At 44.8% G+C, this 25,909-nt stretch overlaps 1 protein-coding gene across 1 annotated transcript in view; it reads left to right on the top strand.

Moving 5' to 3' along the window:
• The first annotated feature begins 3,057 nt into the window (after positions 1-3,057).
• LOC119403314 (apomucin-like) overlaps positions 3,058-25,909 on the top strand; it is a 28,615-nt gene continuing 5,763 nt past the window's right edge. Inside the window, exons 1-6 of the mRNA XM_049418271.1 lie at positions 3,058-3,063; positions 15,837-16,001; positions 19,358-19,522; positions 21,301-21,447; positions 23,508-23,648; positions 24,111-24,239. Coding sequence (XP_049274228.1) covers positions 15,983-16,001; positions 19,358-19,522; positions 21,301-21,447; positions 23,508-23,648; positions 24,111-24,239 — 601 coding nt within the window. The 5' untranslated portion in view covers positions 3,058-3,063; positions 15,837-15,982. The remainder of the gene's footprint in view (positions 3,064-15,836; positions 16,002-19,357; positions 19,523-21,300; positions 21,448-23,507; positions 23,649-24,110; positions 24,240-25,909) is intronic.

The following is a 25,909-nucleotide window of genomic DNA, read 5'->3' as shown; positions in this document are numbered from 1 at the left end:
TGGCTTCCTTTGACCCTCCTCCGAAAGTATTCTTCCGCTACGTTGATGATTGCTTTTGCATCATAAAGAGAATCGCCCTGGCCGCATTCACCGACCATTTGAATGGCATCGAGGAAGCTATAAAATTCACTGCGGAAGAGGAGAGCTCTTGTCGTCTACCTTTTCTAGACGTAGTGGTACAGCGGGACCGACAAAGTCTGTCGCTCAAATTTCACAGAAAGGACACACATAGTGGGCGATATCTTCATTTCGCGTCCGTCAATTCTGTAAGCCACAAACGGTCTGTGGCTTTTTCTTTAAATAAAAGGGCCCAAAGAATTTTCAGCAAGCCAGAAGACTTGGACTCCGACTTACCGTGCATCCCACACGAACTCGGCGCGTGCAAGTACCCCAGACGTTTTATTGGTTCGTCCGAGAAACGAGCCCTGCGCCCGACTTAGCCACGTGATTCCCTCAGGCAGCGTCGCGCCTCCATTCCGTACGTTCCCGGCATCAGCGAAGCATTGGCACGCGTCCTGCGTGGATATAATGTGCAAGTCGCCCCTATTCCGAGCCACATGCTGCGTCACGAGCTTGTCAGCGTCAAGGACAAACTAAAAAAGGAAAAGTTCCCTGGCGTTGTGTGCAAGATTCCTTGCGCTGATTGCAATTATGTCTACGTGGGTGAAAGCGGAAATTTCGAGCGACGACTAAAGCAGCACATGAATGACGTGAAAAAAAAAAAAAAGTCATTTCCAGTGCCCTCGCAGAGCACGCAGACAAAAACGCACCACGGCTTCAACTGGGACGAAGCTTCAGTTATCACCCGGGAAAAGAACTGGATGAAACGGCAATATCTAGAATCTTTGACTATCCAAACAATAGGGAAAACGCTTAACCGTAACGACGGCAATCTACCGCTCACGTATCCAAGATGCCTCAAGCGATTATTTGAGCGGATTTAAGCTGGATGCTTCGGCCTCCCAGCTTAGTGAATAAGGCTTCCGTGTGGAAGCCGAAATGTCATTTCAATTTTTTTGACACCTCCTTGGTCGGCGTCCTGTCTTTTTCTTTCTACAATATTATTTCATATGTCACGATCGTACGTAACACTCCCGCACAAGAAGCGACTGGCTTCACGACTTTCTTCTTGTTGCATATCTGGGAAGCTGTAACAACCTAGCACACAATGCTCGCGCCGACCCTTTCCATTTGTTACTGATGCTGCTAAATTTTCACCATGTGCCGAAGAAACACGCATGGTCGCAAGAGTATGTATCAGCTACCAACAACGCAACGATGTCAACCATAGAACCTTGGTGGCTGAGACATTGCATAGCAGTATGGCGATGGAATATGGGTATGAGTACCGATTCACCAGCGTGGTCAGTCACATAAACTTCTGCCGATTCTTTGGCCCTCGTAAGCGACTCACGACGTCAAGTACCAGGCGCTATCTGAAAAGGCAGGCACTCTTCGCCGCCACCGGCATCTATGACAACGCGATGGCTTCATACCTCAAAGTTGAAGCCACACCATCCTGGTTGACAGCAAAGATCTGCACGTAGATTACCGTCTCCCACTTAGAGGCACACTGAGACCATCTCTGGTGTACAGCAGTTCCGTATCGAGGCAATGATTTTAGGGAGAAAAGCAATTCCGTGGACCCTGACACAGCTGATAGCTAGTGGGTGCAAGCACGTTAGGCATTCGGTGACTCGCTGATAAAGACGACGAGCAAAGTCCCAGAACAGCATCGTATAAAATCGGTTACGTCGACAGAACGATGATTTTTGTTTCGTCCGTCACAGTCTCACGTGCCAAATCAAGCAACCATAAGGGAATTCAAATTGATATCGCGGCCTGCAGTACAAAGCTTCTAATAACCAAGATATAACCGGATCAATCAACCCAAGTCATCACAAACGTTAATCTTAGCTACTAGCAAAAGTTGTTCAGTTCACATTCTTGATTCATGTAGCATAAAAAGAGTTAACGTTGCAAAAATATATACGGTATGTGTTGTATTAGCATGGTGCATGTTTGTATTTCCTGGAAGAATGTTTGTTTTATTGATTAATCTGCAGTTTCTTTTTCTATCAATTCCTGGCGTAGTTAAGCACGCAGTTGTCTGGGATTTTTCTTTTCGCAGTTGGGATGTAACCCACAGTATCCCACTTTATTTCTGAATCAAGTGTGAATTTGTTTAAAATTGTTATAAATCATTAAGATGGCGTGCAATAATCAAGATACTTTGTGTTTATTGACAATACTAACTGGTACTAATATTAATTTGTGTATTTTTAAGTGCCGAAACCACGACATGATTATGAGGCACACTGTAGCGGGGGCTCCGCAAAACATCGAACATTCACTGTTCTTTACCGTGCACTGACATCGCGTACTGGTAACGTGCAATGTGCGATGTACGGGGATCTCTAGCATTTCGCCTCTATCGAAATGCGCGCGCCGCGGCCGGGATTGAATCTGCGACTTTCAGGTCAGCAGCTCAGCACTGCAACCCTTGTACCACCGAGGCGAACACTAAGTGCTATGCTGTCTATCTAAAATATGTCTATATAATGACTAAGTGCTGGGCGAGTTGGCACTCCATTCCTACGAAACACTGTGCAAAATAAACAGGGACAGAGAAGATTTGCGTGTGAACTAAAATATGTGAACTACTGATTGCTAAATGTTGTTCGTCGTTATACCACTAGCCAGGGGACACTTTTGCACCGTCGGCCATTCTATAGCTACGCACATTTTCTGCGTAAAGCAGCTGTGACGTATCGACCCATTGTCGAAACAATGCCTCTGTTGTACAATGGATACGTCCGATGTAACGGGAAGCACAATGCTTCAAGCATATAATAAAGAAATACGCAGATCCAAACGCCGCGAAGAAGTAACTACTTTATTTCGGAAGTAGCTGCAACAAGGTCGCGGACACCTAATAGCAGCATCGAAAGGAAACCTCTAAGGAAGCTGGGCCGCCACACAGCAGCCATGAACATCTGCACGGCATCGCACTTTTTATTGCTCGTTGTAAATCTGCAACTCTGTGGGGAAAAGGATTCGATGGTGAGTGCCTCAAATATCCAATTTCTAGTTTTTCCCCTTGTTTAGGTATTCCATACCGATGGACGGCCTATCTCTCATGACAAGTTTACCGTATGGTACTCAAAGATACATAGGCCACGTGTACATTTGTTGGGGGAACGATATTTGTTATGCAATGTCTTTTTCTGCTATGGGAATATTTAGCAAATGAAAATACTACCACTACAACTACTACAACTACTACTACTACTACTACTACTACTACTACTACTACTACTATAATAATAATAATAATAATAATAATAATAATAATAATAATAATAATAATATTAATAATAATAATAAGCTCCTGTGCTTTATATGTCAAAATCACGACATGATTACCAGTCATACAATTTTGAGAGATTCGAGAATTATTTATCCGCTTGTTGCCTTTTTAACGTGCACATACATCTATATAAACGAATATAAGTGAATTGCAGTGCATTGAAATTTGGCTGCCGTGGTTGAGAATTAAATCCGTGACCTAGAGCTAAACCACCATAACGGGTGAGAAAAGATTAATTTTAAGATATAACTGCATAGGTGTACAAATATATTGCGCAAATAGAACGCTGGTGGCTGGAATTCCATATCCAGAAATTTTAAAGCTCGAGGAACTTTTTGGCAATGTGTAAAGTTACAGATCCGATGTCACTTTGCTGACACAATATTAGGTGCCACAATATTGCGTGACGGCACAGCATAAAAAAATTTGCCACGTACGAACGATGCATTTCGTAGTGAACGTCATCCTAGAGGAGAGCCTCAAGCAGTGATGGAGGTCCGCTTGTTGCGTAGGTCGTCAAAATACGCAACCAAATGAATCGAGCAGACAGTAAGGCCGGGGAAAGCATACAGGACGTTGATCTATGTCCTTTGACTTTAGTGTAGTAATTGTGACGTAAAGTGAAATAATTGTAGTGCCAACCTTTACGCCGGTGGAATCTTTCATAGTTCATCTCGATTATGACCTCCCCGTCAAAGCATGTTGGTTCTGATCCCACCAACGGAAAGGAGGATTATCCACTCATTGCAATTGACATCAAAACTAGTACGCTGTAGTTCAAGACGGTAAATAACGTCATCTATGCTTTACGCACCCTAATTTGTCTGTTCGATTCATTTCTTTGTGTCTAACATATGGACAGGCCCCTCTAAAAAAATTACCCTTCTTTTCTTCGTCAAAGCACGCAGTTCATCGAAATACACTGGTGAGAGCTGCTGACAGCAGTTCTAAGGTATTTGTCAAGAGAGTTGTAATTCAGGAAAAGAAAATCGTGAAGTTAGAAATGACTCATCCGTGGTGCAAATTCAAGGAAGGCAGATGGTTACAAGAAGTTGGAGCTGCTGGAGCAAAATGCGAACGTAAAAAGCATACAAGATAAAGTACTTAACACCAAGGAATTTATTTCTGGTGTCTTTGTCTTTTTTCATTTAGAGAAGTGCTGATTTAAAGCACTTCACACGATCCCATGAATCAATAAGGTGGGTGGGAGGTCAGGACAAGCTTAAAAAACGAAATATATGAAAAATACATAAAATACGTGTACGAAAATTTCGTCGTATACAAAACAAAACCTTCTACAACACAGAAGTATCAGGAGCATCGTAAATACAACATATTACGTGGGGAGGGGGGCTGGGCAGGAGGATCTGTTTAAATACGTTAGTAACATGTTATACAAACGATTATGTAAGATTATTATATGAATGAAAATTCGAATAGTGAAACTTAGCGGAGAAGTTATTACTAGCCAAAGTTACACCGCAAACTTGTGCACGTTAACTGTGCAGAGCACTTGAAAACCTCAGAAAAGCACAATTCACTACACAGGATAATCTTATAGCTAGGGCATGGGTTAGGTGATGGTATGCTTAATAAAGGAGTACTGACACAAATATTTTGCATCTTGTTTTTTCTGTTGCAATGGGTATATATCTAACGAACCACTTATCACGGCTGGAAACCTTGTAGGCTCGAACGCGCGATGGTTATTTTTTTGAAGATGGTTTTATACCGCTCATTCGTAATTTCGGTTTCGTAGAACACCGAGTGAGACGGCACCCAGAAAAGCTTTTGTGTAAACATATCAGATTACGTGAGTACACAAAACCGCGTCCACATGAGCACCACGCGGACAACTTTTTTAAGCGAAAGATACAAATATGCGATGCGTGACCCCCGAAAATGCACTGCCGAGGCAAGGACGTCAGACTTTGCACTCCCATGCATGCCCCCCCCCCTCTTTCAGTTGAAAATGTCTACTAGAGAGAGCACTCACAAGAACCATGACAACCAAAACAAACTCAAGACGCAGGTGGCGGTCGGTTGTTCACATGAAGACTACATGCGCGTTTTGTGTGCAGTGGCGCGACCCGCACCTTAACAGTGGTTTTAAATATTCACGTAAGATACATTGAAAGTACGTACACCAGCCGTTTGCTGCGCCCTCCATGATGTCTACGTCTTGCGTGCAAAACAGAGGAATGAATGAAAAACTTTATTAGTGCAAAGGAATTCCCCCGGCGAAGGCGGAACCATCTGTCCAGGGCCCCTGTTGCCTTTGCCATCTTGCGAGCTCTGTCAATCAGCTTGAGCTGTTCTTCAGGCTTCGAGCAGGACAGCATTGCCTCCCACTGCTCCGGTGTTGGTGTGTTATTTCTTGACACCACGTTTGAGTGTTGGCAAGCCCATGCAACGTGATAAAGCGTTAGGTTTTGCCCGCAGAGCGGGTATTTCTTGTCGCATGTAGCCGTATAGATTTTCTTAAGTAGACTGAGATTTGGGTATGTATTGTCTGCAGCTATCGTCAGGCAACCGACTGCTCTCTACTTCGGTCTTTGCGGGTTTCGGTATTCGTCCGGTGCAGTCGTATTGGACGTCGACAGCCGCAGAACTAGCTGCGCTGCGCGCTGCACTTTGTTTGGTCAATCGGGAACCCCCTCAGCAATGGTCAATTTTCAGCGACTCCAAACGGCCAAACGAACAGCTCCGTATTCGGAATTCGATATCTTCTTCGTACTTCGTATGAGCAAGGGAATCACGTGACGTTTCAGTGGCTGGCAAGTCACTGCAGCGTCGTAGGGAACGAACACGCCGATAATGCCGCTCGGGCAGCTCTTAAAAGCACATAGGAAGATACCATACCACTTTCGAGGTCTGACGATGCCAGCAGTCTTCGTGGGCTTGCACAGGAGGTAACGATCGCTCTATGGTGCCCATGAAGCGGCCGTACCAACCAGACCAATCGTCAGCGCCACCTATCCCCTTTGATGTATCTCTGCATGCCAACTGGTCTTCGCCGAAGGCACACCACACTGCTTTATCGCTTATAGCTAGGTGTGGCATTCACGAAATCATATTCTTTTAGCTTTGGAATGGCCGACAACGCTCCTTACGATGTCTGTCGTTGCGAGGAGATGCTACACTACATCCTGTGCGACTGTCCGGTATATAATGCTTAGGGACAGTCACTGGCGCCCGTTCTCCTCGAATGTTCAAATAAGCAGACCATCGGGAAATTTGGAATTATTGTTCAAAACTGGTTATCCATCGATTGCGCTTGGTTAGGAGAAGACGATGGAGTACTTCATTTGCGGCGACGATGAGGCTTTCCGGGTAAGATGAGGCTTCGAGGCAGAAGCTCATTGAAAGCACGTTCACTTTGTGTGGCCCCCTAGCGTCGTCTCCAAACAGAGGAAGTGAAACGCCGGTGGAGCATGCCAGGGTAGCCGCTAACAACTCAGGCACGTGCAAGCTGCATGGGACAAGAGACGAAGCCGTGGTGCCGAACTCTGGTGAAGAGCCGGCGTTCTTCCAGTGTTAGACGTAGACATTTTCTCTGACTTGTTTGCTTACAGGGCACAAGTTCGCCAAGTTTAAGCTACTGAACGAAAGTGTGATTCTTCAACTGCAAGTGACAATGCGTGTTAATGTTGATATTTAGCTGCTATTTCGTAGATGACGCGTGTGTGTCCTCACAAATGTATCCCACAAGTTATCTGCCTTAAATTTTTTTTGTCAGTGCTCCTTTAAGTAACTGCCAAAATTACACTAGTTTAGCTTGAATTTATTGCTTTATATGAGTTTCCTGGCTATCACACACATGTTGATGTTGTGTGACCTACAGATATGTGAGTCGTGCCGTGAGTGCAAACCTCGCAGTGAATTCCACCGTTAGCATATGAAGCAGCTTAAGTTTGATGGAAATATTGCTTCACTGAAATTCTCTGGCACTGCGCTGAAAGCATAGGCAATGTTTATAATCAAACGCTCTCATATCCTTATTTTGTCACCTGGATCATCATATTCTTATTGCAATGCCTTTTTAACAATAAAGCATTCAATAAACCGATGTGAGCGCTGCAAAACGCTACAATCGAACTTTATTTATTCCCGTTGCTGTTGTCCGCTACATGTCCCTCGTGTTTTCCCGGCAACGAAAGCAATAACTTCTACTTTGAACAAAGGCGCCTCGCGAGCAGCCGTTTTATATACGCAATTGTTGTATCGACCTTCTTGACTCACTGAAACCTTGACACCGTAGCGCAAAAAAAGTTCTTCCAAATGGCCTATGCACTGCACAACGCAGGTGTGACTTAGGTGACAGAACCAGCAGCGCTATAATCTAATCTATTCCTTTATGCTTCTATTCCGTTTTGTCAAAGTTATCCAACGGTCAGTGGAAGCACAGGAAGGAGTGCGCAAAATTTTCTTAGCAGCTCAATGAAATTATGTTCCTAATTACAGGAGGATCGCAGCCTTGTGCTGTCGTGTGCAGCGTTCAGCACAACAACGAGTTTTTAATAATAGCAGCAACACACGAATGTTCTTTTCAGCGATAACAAAACAACATGGACGAATATCATCAAGAAGTGCTTTCATTGAGGTTGCAGGCCCAGCCACGTTCGTGCTTGTTCCGAGATTGCAAGGGCGTCAGCGCCGCTCCTGTATTTCGTACTTCACTTACGAGTCCTTCTTTACTGTGCCGTCTATATTTGTCCGAACAAACGTTTTTCTGGTCATATTTTTCTGCGCGAAGCCTTCGCTTACCATCGGGATTCATAAAACTTTGTTTGAAATGTTGTCTGTAAATTCTCTGTTGCCTCCATGGTTTGAAATATATCATATATAAAGATACTATTGCGTTTCACTTCCCATATTCGAAAGCCATTGCTTTAAAAAGAAACAAAAGCAATGCGGCAGTGTTTTGAAGCTTAGGAATGTTTTTCCTGTGGAACAAAAAACACCATGGTTCGTTGCAGCAAGAAATATTATAATAGACATTATTTTCATGGTCGCATACAGGTGAAAAATTTTCTCAGAAAGCCTACATGTTTTCATACTCATACACAATACGCAACGTAAAAGACGGATCTGTCGTTTCGCATATTCGAAGGAAAAAAATTATAGTCAACACTCTTGCAGACAAAAAGGGCAGCAGCAACGAATCGTACGCTGAAGACAAAACAACTGACGCCAGCCACATCCGGGAAAGTAAGGCTGGAGTGTTTTGAAACCTATTACGTGAATTCCTAATACATGCTAAGGAGGACGACAATACAACAGAACGCATAAAAGCTAGTCCGCTCGCCAACCTAAGTTCTATATTTGAACAACAATATACCTGTTATTGCAATCTGCGTGGTAGAATATGCAGATCCTCGCCCTTCACATTGCGCGTGCTTGGTCTCTCTTGTAAAACACCGTTTCAAATCGAACAAAGATGTCGGTATCCTAAGGCTCCGCCTATATTTTTCTAGGGAACTGTATTCTCAGCTTCGACGAAGTGACCGCCTATAATTGCGCTACCCCCACGCGGCACATTTTCGCGTGCCCATTTAGTATGATACAGGTGCAAGCAAGTTTCTGCCTGCAATTCTTTATAATGGGCACTGCGCACAAACTCTCAAGAAAGAACGCATGAGCATACTGGCGCAAGTTTAAAGCTGCAACAATAGGAACTGGCCAAAAATAGTCATCGAAAGAAGCTGTAGGAAGCACGTGTAAAGCCAAAGTGTAAAAGGTTTTTTCCAGGTAATACAAATACTGCCTACTCTTATAATGCTGCAAGAAAAGCCAAAAACGTTTCGTCATCTGGCTGAAGCGGACAATATTGTCATGCTATTTTTTCCTATTGCAGCAAAAAAAAATGTGTAGGCTTAGTATGGATGTCCCTTGTGGTAGGCTTATTACGCAATTCGGAAGTTTTTAGGATCGTCAGAAGCTACACCCCCCTACACTGGTGTTCTCAAGGTGGAGTTGACGAGTACACATCCATCCTCAAATATTACAACCGGACAAAAGGAGCAAAAGGCAGGCGCCTATTACTGCTACCGCTTCACTTTTGCAACTTGCAAAATGTGTTCATTTACAATAAGGCTCTTGTTTGGGCTAGTTGCTGCATTCCTGAACACGTACATTAGGGCTGCGCGAAAAAACACGGACGACGGGAAGCATACAGGACGAGCGCAAACTTCACCTATGATACCGAAGGCCAAAGCAGCTCAATATAATCAGCCTGACAGGCGCCTACAACACCACACACACACACACACACACACACACACACACACACACACACACACACACACACACATATATATATATATATATATATATATATATATATATACATATATATATATATACATTGTAAAAGAAGAGAACAGAGACAACGCCCTTGCTGCTGACCGGCTGTTCTTATTCTCTACTTCATCTTTTTCCCTCGTCGCACTAGGGGAGCATGCGCCCGTGCCCAAGCTCCGCTGTCTTCATTACACTCGGCCACGCTGCGCGCACGGTGTCCTTCCAAAAAAAAAATGACCCTTCACTGACGGTGGCCGTTTCCTTGCTGGTGGAAACATTCAGGGGTCCTGGACGTTGAGCCATCATAGGTGGCGCTGATGCTTCTGGCGGGCGGCATTGGCTGCCTCATGGAGGCCGGTCACCGCCACGCTGCGACACTGCATAAACAGCTGCTGAAACTATCTCTGGCCTGGCGTAGAGGCAGGGGCGAAACTTAGATGTAGCCCAGATGATGGCTAGGCACTCTTTTTCTGTTGTAAAAAAGTGGTTTCTGCCTTTGATAGCGACCGGCTAGCATAACTGGTGACCCTTTCCTGCCCGTAAATCTTCTGCACAATGACGACGCCGAGTCCTACGCTGCTTACGTCGGTGTCGATTTCCGTTTCGGCGTATTCGTCGAAATGCGCTAGTATCCGTGACATCTAAAGGCGTCGCTTAAGTTCTTCAAGTGCTTCGATTTGCCCCCTTTCCCACTTCAATGGCACGTCGGTCTTCGTGAGGTGCGTTAGCGGCTCGGCGATTCGTGAAAATTGCTTGACGAAGTGTATGTAGTAGGCGCACAAGCCGAGAAATCGGCGTATGGCGTTCTTGTGGATGGGTGTCGGGAAGGCAGTGATGTCAGCTGTTTTCCGCGGGTCTGGGATAACAGCATCCTTGCTGATCCCGTGACCCAAAAAAAGAGAGCTCCTCGTACGCGAAGCGGCACTTTTCAGGCTTCAAGGTGAGTCCCGAGGTCTTCATTGCTTGAAGTACAGCTTCAAGGCTCTGAAGGTGTTCGTCGAAGTTTGAGGCAAGCACAACATCTCATGCAAGTACACGAGGCACGTCTGCCACTTCAAGCCGGCCAGCACTGTATCCATAACTCGTTGAAATGTCGCGGGTGCCAAACAAAGACAAAAGAGCATGACCTTGGACTCGAACAGGCCGTCTGGTGTTATAACGGCAGTCTTTTCTCGATCTCTCTCGTTGACTTTGATTTGCCACTAGCCCGTCTTGAGGTCCATCGACGAAACGGACTTCGCGTTGTGGAGTCGATCTAGGGCGTCGTCTATTCGTGGGAGAGGATACCCGTCCTTCTTCATGACTGTGTTCACGCGACGATAGTCGACGCAAAAACGTAGGTTTCCACCCTTCCTCTTGACTAACACCAAATGTGACGTGCACGGACTCTTGGACGGCTGGATGATGTCATCGTGTACTATTTCTTCGACCTGCTTCTCAACGGTTTCGCGATTTCGCGTCGAAACTCCATACCAGATTTGAAGGATTGGTCGGGCATTTTCTTCTGATGTTTCGCGACTGGGGCCTGTCGAATTCTTGACGACGACTAGAAGCAGTTCTTGAACTGCAGCAGCAGCGCTTTGAGATGGTCTTGCTTGTGATTCGAGAGGCTCGGGTTGACGTCGAAATCTGGTTGGGGACCTCGATGAGCCGAAGCATGTTTCGTAGCATCGAAAAGGGCGAACGAATCGCTGGCGTCTACGAATTCATCGATGTAGGTGACCGTCGTATCAATGTGCAGGTGCCTATATTTGTGTCTGAAGTTTGACAGCACTACCTTGCCTTTGTGATCACGCAGATCGAGGGCGATGATCACGCAGAAGCAGGTGCTGATCGCCTTCGATGATGCCTTCGAAGTCTACGGGTTCTTCGGCGCCGACAGAAATAATGACGCTGGACAGAGGCGGAATGGTGACGTATTTTTCTATCACATTCAGTGCGTAGTTCTCTGGCGTCGTGTGGGACACCAGGGCTTTTAAATACGGAGCATCTCTTTGTCGCACCTGCGGCGTCGGCTCGCCTCGGGCCGGCTGCAAGCCTCTCCTCTCCCTCCCTCGCATGCTCGGCTCGTCTCGTGCCGGCAGCAGGCCTCTCCCTCCCTCTTTTCCTCCCTCCCTCCTTCCTCTCCGTCCCTCCCTCCTCTCTATCGAAAACGGGTGGTGTACATATAAGCGGCGGAGCGCGCGTTCGGAATTAAGTCAAGGACGTCAATACTTGGCTTTCGCTTGACTTGACGCTTTGCTTGGCTCGAGTAGATGCGATGGAAGTAACAGTACCTTCAATCAGCGTCCCACCACTCGTTGAAGGCAACGTTACCCCACCCTCACCGTCGTCGACGTCAACAACAGCAAGCAATTCAGAAGACAAGGCTGCGAAGAGACGAGCATACGACGCTGAACGCAAGCCTTTGAAGCACGAGAGAACATCGTGCATGAGAAGCTGCTTCGAGACGGCAACAACGGGCTGCGGATCCTTCAATCGGGGAACGAGAAGCAGCTGCGAAACGGCAACGACGGGCTGTGGATCCTGAACGTCGTGCTCGAGAAGCAGCAACCATTCGGGAACGTCGAGCAGCGGATCCATCACTCGGGCAGCGCGACGCTTCTGCGAAACCCAATTACGCAACATTCACGCGATACCCCCCCCCCCCCACTCTGCGACGCATTTACTCGAGTTCCCCCCGTGGAAAGATGCGGGCGACATTGTTTTCTGAGGTTAGTGTTATTGACTGAGACCTCAGATAGATGACGGCGCCATGGTGACTTAGGAAGTTCCTCCGAAGTATCACATCGCTGGAGCAATGTTGTAAGATTACAAAGCTCACAGGATAAGTCCGGTGTTGGATGGTGACTCTTGCGGTGCAGACTCCAGCCGGCGTTATTAGGTAGCCTCCAGCGGACCCGATTTCGGGGCCTTGCCAAGCAGTCCTAACTTTCTTCAACTTTGTGGCGAAAGGTCCACTGACGACGGAATAGTCGGCTGCATGTAGACGAGAGTGTTGACGCCGTGGCCGTCAATAGCACGTCGAGGTCGCTAGTCCGTTGGCTTGCGTTCCGGCCAGGTCGCGACGTCGGATCACGGCTACGTTGCTTTGCTCCGCTGTTTCCACGTTGCGTCGCCAGGTATTCCTCGGTCCTCGATGTCTCGACGTCAGGGCTCCGTTGGACTTGCATCATGCTCTTTGGAATTCGTCGCCGTGTCGTCGTCGTCGGCGGTGGCGGATCTTCGATGATCCGTCGTACAGCAACCGCACTAGCATCGGTCGCTGTCCTTAGTTTTCAGGATACGGGCTAGGTGACCGGCTCCGGGTTGGGGCAGTGTACTGGCGGCGCTGCGGTGAACCATATCGGCCTGGCGACGGCGAATGGGAAGGTTGTCGGTGCGTCCACTGCGTTCCTGCGAGGTAGTCGGCAATGTCACGTGGTTTTTTATCTCGCTGAGGACGCAGCGCATCAATCGCGAACACGCGCAGTCCCATCTGTCGGTACTGGCAGAGGCGGTAGGTAGGCTAGCTTCTCCGCAATAGTAGCGGAATGGCCGGTGGTCGGGACGCGTCAAACGTCAGTCTTCCTCGGCGTATATCGCTGGCCGGCTCGTGGGCGGTATGACGTCGGTGGTGGCGGCGGTGGTGCCTCACTGTGGAACTGTTAGGGCAGCGCGTGGTGTTGACCTGGGCGAGGAGGGGGCGCGTTGCGTCGGGCTGCAGCAGCATAGCTCATTACTTGCAGCTGCGGCTGGGCTGATTTTGGGAGTGCCCAGCGACTGCTGAATTTCCTCTCGGACGATGTCTGCGATCGGGGCAACTTGTGGCTGGCATGACGGGAACATTCGACGAAGTTCTCAGCGCACTGCAGCCATTATGGTCTCGCGCAGATCGTCGGAGCCGACGGCTTGAGCTGCTGCGCTGTCTTGGATCAAGCGGTGGTTGTAATGGCGGCTTCGCATTTCTCGCGTCTTCTCGATGGTCGTTGCTTTTGAGACGAATTTCTGGATGTTGCTTCGTGGGTTCCCGCGAAGAGCTCCTGCTTGACTCCTCGCATAAGGAAGTGAACTTTCTTCTGCTCGGGTATGGCAGGTTCAGCGTGGCGAAACAGCGCGGCTGCCTTGCGCAAACTACACGCGCAATGGGTGGGCAACAGAAAACATACAAAGAAAGGAGCATGTTTGGCAATATGACCCTATTTTAACGCAATAGCGTTAAAGAGCTCGCTTCGTAGAAATTCCGGTATCGGCGTCGGGGTCAGCGTCAGTGTCGTTGGTTGTGAGCTAAAAATCAGCGTTGTCCATGACCGAAGAATAAAAAAAGGATGCAAATAAAATAAATAATGAAAATCTTCAGTTCGAGTGAGAATTGAACTGAGGCCTCTGTGTGGCAAACAGGTGTTCTACCAAACAGCCATGCCATTGTTTTAAACTGCTTCCAAAAAAACACAATATGAATGTCGTGTAATGGGAGGAGTCTCCTTAGCGTGGAATATAGCGTGGCTGAAGCGTGTATCGCGCCAGGCGTCAAACATGTGAATTGCACGACGGGTGGGTGTTTTAAAGGCCCACCCATTACAAAGCACTCAGACATATTTAGTCATCATCAGCTGCAAAAGCATCAAAAAAGTGAGCCAAACAAAGTGAGCACAGTCTTGCAAATTGCCTTACAGACGCGTTGGGGTTGTTCGCTGACTCGGCAAAGGAAGAATTATGGCGTAGTGGGCACTGCGCAACTGTACTTCCAGTAAGCATTCTAGTATGGCTTGAAACGGCCAGTGCTACGCGCACAGAAGTTCGTCTTCTTGCGGCACAGTTTAGGCGTGCACCTACAAGCGAAGCTTGGCTAGCAATTGATAAGGAGATGCGAACAGGCTCCAAATTCCGCTATCGCATTCTACTTCTGAAGGCGAAGCCTGAGGGCTGCTTCAAGTTTGATATTTTTTAACTCCTTTAGACCTTTGATGGTGTATGTAGCAGCTATATATTGTTCAACTTATTTATCGGTATTGATATGCATCGAAACTAGGAATAAGGTTTTGTGGATGTAAGTATTTTAAGCCACTCTTTGCTGCTTGCTCATGGTATTCACTCATGGTAGTATGCAAGAACTTCGACACATAATTTCAGCTCATATCAGGGTGAATCATGCGCGCGAAAAAAAAAACACATATGCATTTAAAATGTAGCTTGGAATTGCAGAAAATATGGCGGTTAATAGTGCAGTGTAATAAGTATTCGTTTCTGGGGGACACGCCAGCGAATAATACCGTCCCAATTATTATCGAAATGTATGAAAAGACATTGGCAGTCTTTTACTGGCTGTACCTGAATTTAAGCGTACCGCCTTATAATGGGTACACAATGACGGTAGCCGAATAATACTAAACTCCTAATTATTATTATAGAATACATTGTTTAGCCGTTGCATGTAAGAATTCGGAGGATGTTCGCAGACAAGTCCAAGACCTTGTTGTTTACATGGGCCCCGCCGTGGTGGTCTAGTGGTCATGGCTCTCGACTGCTGACCCGAAGGTAGCGTGGTCGAATCCCGGCCGCGGCGGCTGCATTTTCGATGGTGGCGAAAATGTTTGAGGCCCGTGTACTTAGATTTAGGTGCACGTTAAAGAACCCCAGGCGGTCAAAATTTCCGGAGCCCTCCACGCGGCGTCTTTCATGATCATATCGTGGTTTCGGGACGTTAACCCCAGGTATTATGTTTACATGGAGCCCATAAAAAAAGGTTAGCAAAGTGTTATTGCTGATTCAGAGCATAAGGTATTCATAAGATAAAGGTGGCGCCACATTTTATTATTACACTCTTCTCCGGGAAGGCTAGCACACTGTAAGTTTGAAAGTCAACGTCGATCTATATAAAAATTCACAATAAATGGATCACCCAAACATACCAGCGTTGTAGGCAGGGTGAATATATGGTTTATACCGTGTCTGATGTTTTGTTCTTAATTATGCTTAAAATAGGCTAGGCAGCAACACGAAAATAAAAACATAGTTCTACGGTGATTCAACGAAACTCTAGTATCGTACGCTTTCCCTTTCTGCGCATAGAGAAGGTCATGATATGCATCACACAACTCGTATCTGTGGGAATATAACTACAGAATTTATCCTTCTTCTCTATGCGTTTCGTCTCACCGGCAAACTTTAAACTTTCTTTCAGACACTTTTATATCAGATTATAGATGCACTATACATCCAAGAAATTCATCACTCAAATGCCAGCCCCGGGGATGGTACTTTCATCAGCATACAAGACTCTGCGTACCAAGTTGTGGTATAGGCGCTTTTACAACCCAATTTGAATGCATGGGAGCATGCAGAAGTGGTAAGTACTTTTTTTTCATTCAATTTTTTTTTCATTCTGAGCCCTCAGGCTGCATTAGCGGCACCTTTATTAAACCTATTTGCTGTTCATAACTACCTAGATAAGCCGTCGCTTTTAGCACTATAAGAATGTTAAATAATAAATTCCACCAGAGCAAGCTGATTTTGCTCATTTAAGTCAGAGTATTAAGCTGAAAGCTGGACTCTCTTCGATGGTCTGCTGGTCCTTCTTACAGGGGTTATTTGGGGAGTTTGTTCGTTGTACATTATCTGCGCACATATATAAGCACTACATCAGATACAAGAGCTCGATAAGTCGATCTACTAGAAACACTAGAAAAAGCGAAGCGAGGCGAAGCGTCGTAAAACTAACAAAATGCTCATGGCGAGTTCACGCCAGTGTGGTAAATAGCCTGCCTTTCTGCTGCTGGCTTTGTTTTTATTGAATGATTCCCAGTATGGCCCAGCACAATCTTGTACAGGTTTCAGTACTGGTGATTTCAAACGGTGCCACCTAACTTCGGCGAATGACGCCACTGAAACGAAAAAAAGCGAGAACAGTTTGTACTTCCTCATTCTTCTGTTTCTTCCAATTCCACTGCGTTATCTTTAATGACGATATCGATCCACTGTGATCACACCGTGTGTAATTCAATGAAAAATGTCAACTGTGACGTTGCGTTCATAAAACAAACTGATGTCGCAATGGCAGCCGTTTAGTACATGGAACCAACTCGAAAAGAATTCGTATTTCTACAGCGAAAGATCGTACGTGAATCAATGACTTATTGATTCCGGCTAGTATACTGTCCATGCATCTCTGTCTGTGGCAACGTTGCGTTCCTACGCCGTGCTTTGTGTACTGTGAGGGTACTGCACGCTAAGAAGGCGTATCAAAAGAACTATTTCTTGGATCTGTAAGGATATGTGGCTTTCTTTAGTCTGCCCGACCTGAACGCTAGGAAAAACACAATTTTTCATAACTTGAAAAAAATATCGTGAGGTACATGACTGAAAGCTGTACAAGTGGCTCAAAAGTTTTTAAAATGGACATTGATCTAATGTAGTTTACTAAATATGACGTTTTTCGTAAAATATCTCTCAAACATCATTCCCCTTCTTGGTGAAGGACTCTTGTGGAAGTCTCTTGAAAAATTGTTCAAGAAATTTCGTTATCCCCCGAAGAAAACAAAAATAGTGGTAAATGATCTGTTACAATTTTGTTATGAAAAATTGAGTTTCGTGATGTTCTGTACCGTTTAAATACTGTTTGCTCCAACAATCCCACTGCACTGGCCATGTACGGGGCTACAGCGTACTGATGTTTATCACTATCTGCGCTTGAGTTAACTGGCACAGGGTTGTTATCCTGTAATGAAACAAAACTTCTTTTATGAGTTAGCGAGTGCCTAGAGTTCTTGGCAGCAAAGAGCTGAAAGGCGTTGTTTGTGCAGCACTCATTACTTTCCTAATGGCGCAAACGGTTTGCTTTTGGAAGAACATGCGACTCCTTTGATACGGCAACGAAGAATTCAAAGCTATTGGTGAAAAGTATTTCAGTAGCGCTTTCGTTGCCTTCTGCGTCCTAGATACACAAGGCTGTGATCCTAGAATCCTGTTTGTAGGAAATAGTCTCGAGCCCTAAAATCAACAGATCCGTGTGACCACCTGTAGGTTGGATGTGCTCCCTCAAGTGTGCTTGTGATTCTGTCCGTCTCTCTTTTAACATGATAGTGTTTTATTCCGGGGTCCATTAAGCCTTCTGTGACGTATTTCCGTCACGTAAGTACGCAAGCAAAATGAATGCCATCAGATGGCAAAGGCAAAGAAAAAAAACATAAGAAAAAGTTCCGTTGACGGCAGTCGAACCCATGACTTCTCGGTCTGCGACGATGGCTGGCCCACTGAGCTACCGCCACACACATTACGGAGGCTCCATGAAAGCGCCTTTTATCTTTCACACTTCCTTCACACAGTGCTCTTGGATTGATTGATGGATGCTATGAGCGTCCCCTTTATAACGGGCGGTGACATCTGTGCTACCAGGCTCGAAAAAAAAAAAAACGCGCTGTTGCTACGACCGTCTCATTCAGCGCGTTTCCAATACAAATTTAATTTCGTGAATGCTTTAACGCACCGCGAGGTGGCAGCTTTAGACCAAGCCTCGCTCATAGCATCCATCCACATCGAAAAATAGCTCTATCGCGCTCGCCTGGTTGTCCCCGCTCGCCCTGTGAGAAGTAACGGCCAGGCTAGAGCGAAGACACGACGCGCGTAGCATTTCTCTTCGCATTTCACGATGCTTTGGAAGAGTGCATATTGAGTATCAGTGTTTATTATGTGCTTGTTGATGGCATCCTTGCGCGGGCTTCACCTTATGCGGTGTCTACGTATATGTTAAGAACTTCAGCTACCGCAAGGGTTAAATCATGACCATGGGTGTTAGTCATTGGTACGGAGATGTGCCACTAAGCGTCAATGTGAGTGCGATGCGTCCACATCAAGCAGTGCTATATTTGCCAAACATCAGTAGTCATTGTACGAGCTCTCATATACCAATGCACTCTAAACAATAAACTATTTCTGTGACGACACGTTTCACTTTCGTACATACCGATTGCTATAACGGAGGAATCAGCCATCATTTTTCTTCTGTAACTCTTTTCGCCCCCTAATCCCTTTTCCCAGTGCAGGGTAGCGAAGAAGACGTGCGTATGGTTGACTTTCCGGCCTTTCCTTGCTTATCTCATCTCTCTGTTGCTGAAAGTGCATTTATTTCACAGAGACACCTCAGAAAACCATAAACACGACTACGCACTAAAAGTATGCCTTAAGAAATTCGAACTTCTCCATTTTTCCATCTGCAATAAGATATTAAAACTTGTAGCACAAACTTTTTTACCTAGTCTTAATTCTGAACAAGAGTAGACGCCAGAATGAATTATCTATAGTCCTGGATTTTCATTTTTCTATTGTACTTTACACAATTCCCGCATCCTTTCTATTACTCTATGTATTGCTGGTACATATTGATAAAGCTAGTTTTTCTCTTGCACATCATTAAGTTTCCAGTTACGCGTACAGGAATGACTAAGTTTTAACAGTTGTCATTCTTTATTGTCTATTGAGGTTTTGTTAGAGTAACATGTTGTCAGGAGCAACTATAATCTATAGTGATGTTTCTATGCATCTTTTTGTTCCCTATAATCTATTTCGAGTTATGATATGCTTGCCTGCTATGCTCTCAATCTGGAGTGCTAGTTTTATAAGTGAGTAAATAAGCAGAACACAGGCATAAACAGTTCACCTTAGCCTGTGTGTCAAAAGAATTATTTGATAAACGTTTTCCCTGCGCAGTTGAAGCATGCGGATTCCCGGTGGAGAGCTCCCTCTGCCTGCTCAAGGTGTTTGCTGTCTATGCCTACGATCCCATAGCGAAAGGTTGCTTTATGGCGTACGACTGTTCTTTGTTTGGAAATAAGTTCCCTACCGCCAGAGAATGTCAACGAACTTGCGAAGGAGGTGAGTGAATACGTGTGAAAGCTGTCGCGTAGTAAATCCATAAGTACATTTCTGTGCTCTTGATCCAATCAAGCAAAATATTAGATCAGTATTGTAGAAAACCTCTGACTTATTCAGTTTCTTAAGTGCTAGAGGCACGTTAACGAACACCAGATGGTCAAAATGTCCAGAGCCCTCCAGTATAGTGTGCCTCATAATCATTTCGTAGTTTTAACACGTAAAACCCCGGATAATAATAATAATAATAATAATAATAATAATATAATAATATTAATAATAATAATAATAATAATAATAACAATTTATTATTATTCAATTTCTGGAATTCATATCCTGCATAAAATAGCTGCTGATCAGTGAAGGTTCGCATTGTATTTAGTACTATTACATCATGAGTGCGCGACTAGAGGAATAGTGCTAAGAGGAAGGCTATGCAGCTTTTGTTTTTCTTTGTAGCGCTCACCATCTCCCACTTTTGTTAAAATGATCCCGACCGTTAAACTAACAGTGCCGTGGTGCTGCGTGGCGAGAAAACCAACAACGGAAATGCTGCACGTGAGACACCGCCAAAGACTTCATTTTGCCGCGCTGCCTGCCTCTTCGCCAATTATATTAGAACTACCATCTAGTAGCTGCTCGTAGCTTCCACAAACAGTCAGCCACTTACCCAATGATGATGCGGAATAATACCGCACCTATTACAAGCGGGTCAGCCATTTCAACTAAACAATAATGGCCCCAAGCATCGAATGTCGTCTTCTATGTTACTGGTATCGCACCGGTAAGAGATGACAAGCATTTCGCAAAACAGCGACAAGGGAGCACTTTGTTTATCAAATAAAAATGCTTGGTTAACTGCGCTGCGAACCGCTGTGCTCAAACTGTACAGTGAAGCTGCTTTACTAAACACTTTTGGGCTGCCTTAAATATGTTTAGATGGACAACTTCATGGGCATTGCGCATACTCACTTTAAGGGTAAGGAATAAACTGCCTTTTTGCGTTTTGTACCCTTTCTATGGTGTTTATGCGTGTTTTTGTATTCCATTAGGCATATGGGACCATGACAGCAAAAATGAAATGAAACAACCGTGTTACCGAGTTGTGCGCGAAGTTCAAACTATTAACACGGTATCTAGGATTTTATTATCCGGATGCCTGCTATCTTCATTCGCAGGAAAAACACCGCGAATACTGCAAAAAAGCGTAGAAGCATGCAACAGGAGTGCTGTCGAACAACTGATTGCACTGCTTTTCCTGCGACTGCGCGCAACTCTTCACTGGCTGTGAAGTTCTCGCGAGGTGTCCTGATCGGAGTGCGCATGAAAATTATGAAGATTTTGCGATCAATAACTATGAAAATACGTGCGTCAGTGATCGATTAATATCAATTTTTTTAATGAGAGTTTGCGCTTGTCGTGATAGTTCATTCTGTTTTGACAGGAGACAGAGGTCATGTTGTGGTCTCATATCATTTTGCTGTTCATGGTTCATGCGTATTTGTTCCTTGCCTTTTCATGATATATTTTCTAGCCACAATATACTCTTGTTTTTCATATGGTGTGAGATCTGGCCGACGAAATCTAGCGAGCTATTCTCTGCTCATTCGCTCCGACGACCTCGCATAAATTATTTTTCTTTCCTTTTGTACGTTAGAGCTTTCATATAAACCAGTTCGGCTGGTCTTTCAACCTATGAAAAAATGTGCCTTTACATGTGATTTGAACTATTTATGTTTAATGAGATATTTTGCTCACAGAGAATTCTTGAAATCATACAGGACGATTCGAAGCTCTGACTCAAAAAATAGACTACGATTCCCTTCTGGCTGCCGGGCAACAGAGAATGGTCGGCCCACCAGGCTCGTTTCAGTCGCAAACACAAATAGGCGGATCCGGAGGGGTCGGGCTTTCACAATTTCCAACCGGTGAGTGATGGCATCTTTCTTCACCGCAGTTATTAATTTTACTTACGTCGATTGTTGTCTTATCATAAACACGTTTCTCGCCTTGTGTGTGACCGCAGTTTTGTTTTAGAACCGTGCTCAAGATGAAGCAGTTCCGTAAACGCATCGATATAATGGGTCAAAGACGTTGGTTTACGCCACATCCTACCTTTGGCAGGATGTTGCATAAAGCAGGTGTTCATATTCGTAGATTATTAACATGCCATTATTTTCCAGATATCGTTGTCACGCGGACAAAACATACACGAAACGTAGCGGGATATGCGTGAATAAGAAGCTAGAACATCAGCATTCGATGATGTGATGGCACTGCTTTAGGCTTACAGTCAAATATGTTTTTCAATTCTTCATGAGAGAATGACTTATCCAAATATTGCTCTTGGAGAAATATCAGGATAACATTCCTATATTCTTTCCTTCGTCGGTGACTATTTATATTTAATATATAGAACTAAATATATCATTGACAAAGTCTCTATACCAAAAACGTTTGTGTTATTCTGATTCTTTACATCGGGGATTGTATGTTAAGTTCAGATACTTCAAGGTCAAATAAATATTAGCAAAGAAGCATACGTACTGACATCGGGTAAACGGAGCTCCAGAACTAACCCCAATCGGCAATGCAAGCATACAGCGCTCATGCCGATACGTTCAGATACTCCCTTTTTCCTAACGGAATTGAAATGCGGAATGAATTGCCAATGTGTGTTGTGCAACAGAATGATTTGCCTAAATTGAAACAGACCTTGGATGACTATATCTACGAGTGTGTCGCTTGATTTGATGTATCCTCTATTTGTGTATTTGTGAATGTTGTTGTTTTTTTCTTTTCTTTTGCGTTACCCTCTCTGTTAGAACAGTCGGAAGAGGGTATACAGAATTGGTAAATAAATAAAATAAAATAAAAGGTATACAGGTTATGTAGACAATTTTCGCATACCAGCTGCGCTGTGGGCCCGGGATATGAAACAAAGCGGTTATGGGCACTATGGGGCTACTTAAAGCATATATATATATATATATATATATATATATATATATATATATATATATATATATATATATGCCAGCTCGTAATAAGTTCATGTGCTACGTGACGCCAACAAGGCAGAAAAAGAGTTCCACACTCGCCGTCATGGCTACTGGCGGCGCTGACTGACGCTCCCACGTTTAAATGCACACATATACCCCATAAAGTGGACGGGGGGATGGCCGCCGCGGTAGCTCAGTTGGTAGAGCATCGGACGCGTTATTCGAAGGTCGCAGGTTCGGTCCCTGCCCACGGCAAGCTATCTTTTCGTCCACTTTTCTTTCGTCACAGTTACCTTACATTTATTACTAAAAACATCCCCTATACTTTCCTTGGCGTTATTGTCTGTTAGTTCTCATAATTATTGTGTATAACAAAGAAAACGAGTCCTTGAAATTAACACTTCTTTCCTTCATTCATAGCGAGGGTCTCGTTCTGGCAGACTTGATGCTTTCCGGTAGTGTGCGAGGGATTATTGGTCAGCTGCCAGCTCGGAATAAGTTCACGTGCTACGTGACGCCAACAAGGCAGAAAAAGTGTGTTCCACACTCGATGTCATGGCTACTGGCGGCGCTGACTAACGCTCCCACGTTTAAATGCACACATATACCCCATAAAGTGGACGGGGGGATTGCCGCCGCGGTAGCTCAGTTGGTAGAGCATCGGACGCATTATTCGAAGGTCGCAGGTTCTGTCCCTGCCCGCGGCAAGCTATCTTTTCGTCCACTTTTCTTTCTTCACAATTGCCTTACATTTATTACTAAAAACATCCCCTATACTTTCCTTGGCATTATTGTCTGTTAGTGCTCATTAATATTGTGTATAACAAAGAAAACGAGCCCTTGAAATTAACACTTCTTTCCTTATTATATATATATTAATATATATATATATATATATATATATATCTATATATATATATATATATATATGCTTTCAAAGCTCGACGTAGGTTTAGGTTTCACCCATTTCGAACATTTTTATGCAGGTCCAGGACAATTGCCGGGAAGCACCCAAGTATCGGGCTCAAATGACAGTTGGAACACTTCTCTACAGCACCAAACAAGCTCGTCCCAGCAGTCATCTGCTACTTCGCTGACAGGAACAACGATTAGCTCGACGGAAAACGGTAAGCGTAGTTTATTATTTCCGTTAAATTTGCATTGAAGTACGCTTACAGCTACCAAAGTTTCCCTTTCCTTTCTCTGATAGGCAGCGCGACAGAATGATCACCGAGCGCTCAATCTTGAAATTTCAAGATGGAAGAATAGCAAGCTAATTTTAAATACCTTGCTTTAGTTGTTTGTTTCCCGGATTTTGGAGTTTGCGTCATTCGGCCTATAACAAGAAAAACTGTAGGCTCCTTCTGAGAATAAATATATCCCAAAGTATTTGTAATAAATATTTATGACAATTGATGCAACCATCCACGCTGCCATGTTGTATTTTCAAGGTGTTTCTTCATGTCTTTTGGTTGTAAGTTAAAAGAAGTTGTATGTTGTTATTGTTCCACACAACATTGTAGCAATACGTGCTCTTGTAATAAAACTGCATCAGCTGAGAAGAGAAAGCGTTCCGTATGTGTGCGTAGGACAACAGCAGGGAGGCCATACGTCAACCGGGAGCCAGACTCTCAGCACAACCGCAGGTGGCACAACTCATGTGACTGGGTCGCAGTCCAGTACTGGCGGTGGAGCTGTGGTCATCCAAACAATAAATGGCGAGTCAATTATATTGAGTGCTATGCTTGTTACTATATATAAGAGTTGGCAAATGCTATGAAGTTAGCAGGTTACTCCAATCGGAAGCCCAAACTTAGACTCAAGCAAGGAAGCGAAAAAATTCTAGGTGCGGCTTTATTATCGCAAACACCAATAGCGTAGCTCCAGGAAACCCTCAGCAACGAATGTCCTATTCCGCTTTAGTGTGCTTTACTCTGTTGTTTCCACCTCACCCTTACAATCGCTTCCATTTCTCGTTTACCTCCCTCGACCTAATCCTTCATCGTGCGAGCTGCACTTGGACGATGCCGAGTTCTGGCACCTAGTTAACAACATTCCAACTGGGACGCCGTATAACATAATTCACAGCGGGAAAGCTCAACGTGAGGGAAAATAAACAGGCACTCTCTGTCTCTCATGGTACTTCACGCCCAACGTTTTCACTGTTATTTCAAGGCTTGCTGTTACACAGTGCTTCATTCTGTCTTCTAGGGGAATATTTGGAAGCCATAAATTACAATTTCCTCCTACTGTTGGCCCAGTGAAGATCGGCCTCGGCACCCCGAAAATGGGGCAAATCCCCCGTTTAGTTTTCACTCAGTACGAAAACAACTACTAAGATCCCGTGATTACCCTTATAAACAGCAAACTTGTACGGCTTGAGCTTTTTTTCGCGCAGCCAGCCATTTCTGTTTCAAAAATATTGTTGCGTTATCTGTCACAGAATTGTTTACCTGAACTTTAGAAGTAATTCCATCGGAAACATACTTAAATAAGTGTATAAATTATACATCAAGAAAGTTGAAGCAAACTTGGAGTTTGCGAAAGAATATTAGGCGGACAAATTCAGTTTCAATTGCTTTCTTCATTTATCTATGCGTGCATCTTTGGATCTTCCAATAAAAACATCTAAGGTTGGAGATAGGACCTACAGATAAGAAAAACCAACCACAGGAACACCCACTGTCAAATGAAGCGTTGCTCTTCGGCAGGAAAGAAGGTAGACAACTAAGATCCTTACTTGCGCGTGCTCAGGAATGCACAGCACCGCCCGTCACTGGCACACGTGCCGGCACACAAAAAAGCATTGCGTGTTTCTGGACGCAATCAGAGACCGGCTTATACGTGCATTTCCGGTGAATTTTACGTGCCGAGTCCTAACTATAAAACGCGCTTTCTGATTCCTGCGTCTTCATAACGCATCACAATAATGACATTTTTAACATGTCTTACTTTTTTGTTTAATGAATTCTTGTAAACGAGCTAAATGTATTATCATTGACAGGCTTTGTCGTGTATAGTGTACATAAGTATTGTGAGGCAACGTTTAGGACTCTCAAGACTCTTCTTTATTGTCCCCAGTACGAGACCCACAACCCAAACACAGTTGGTGATGATGAGGTATGTACATATGAGAACATGAAGAGGCACAAACAATGCTCTCACTATGTCCCCGCCGCGCGCGAGCGGCCGGCCCGGCAGCGATTTAGGCGGGAAAGGTACGCCGAACGAATGGCTTGAGATGCGATACGTACACTATCTCAGAAGCACGGTAACGACGGTCCGAAGAGACATCGACGGGGGTGACAAGACAGTTCACTGGGGATGTTTGTTCACGAACAACGTAAGGTCCAAGGAAGTGTGATTGAAACTGCTCACAATCCGGAGT

Source organism: Rhipicephalus sanguineus, chromosome 8, assembly GCF_013339695.2.
Source record: "Rhipicephalus sanguineus isolate Rsan-2018 chromosome 8, BIME_Rsan_1.4, whole genome shotgun sequence".
In the NCBI taxonomy this organism is placed as follows: domain Eukaryota; kingdom Metazoa; phylum Arthropoda; class Arachnida; order Ixodida; family Ixodidae; genus Rhipicephalus; species Rhipicephalus sanguineus.
The sequence above is the reverse complement of the archived record's forward strand: the minus strand, read 5'-3'. Positions and strand labels throughout refer to the sequence as shown.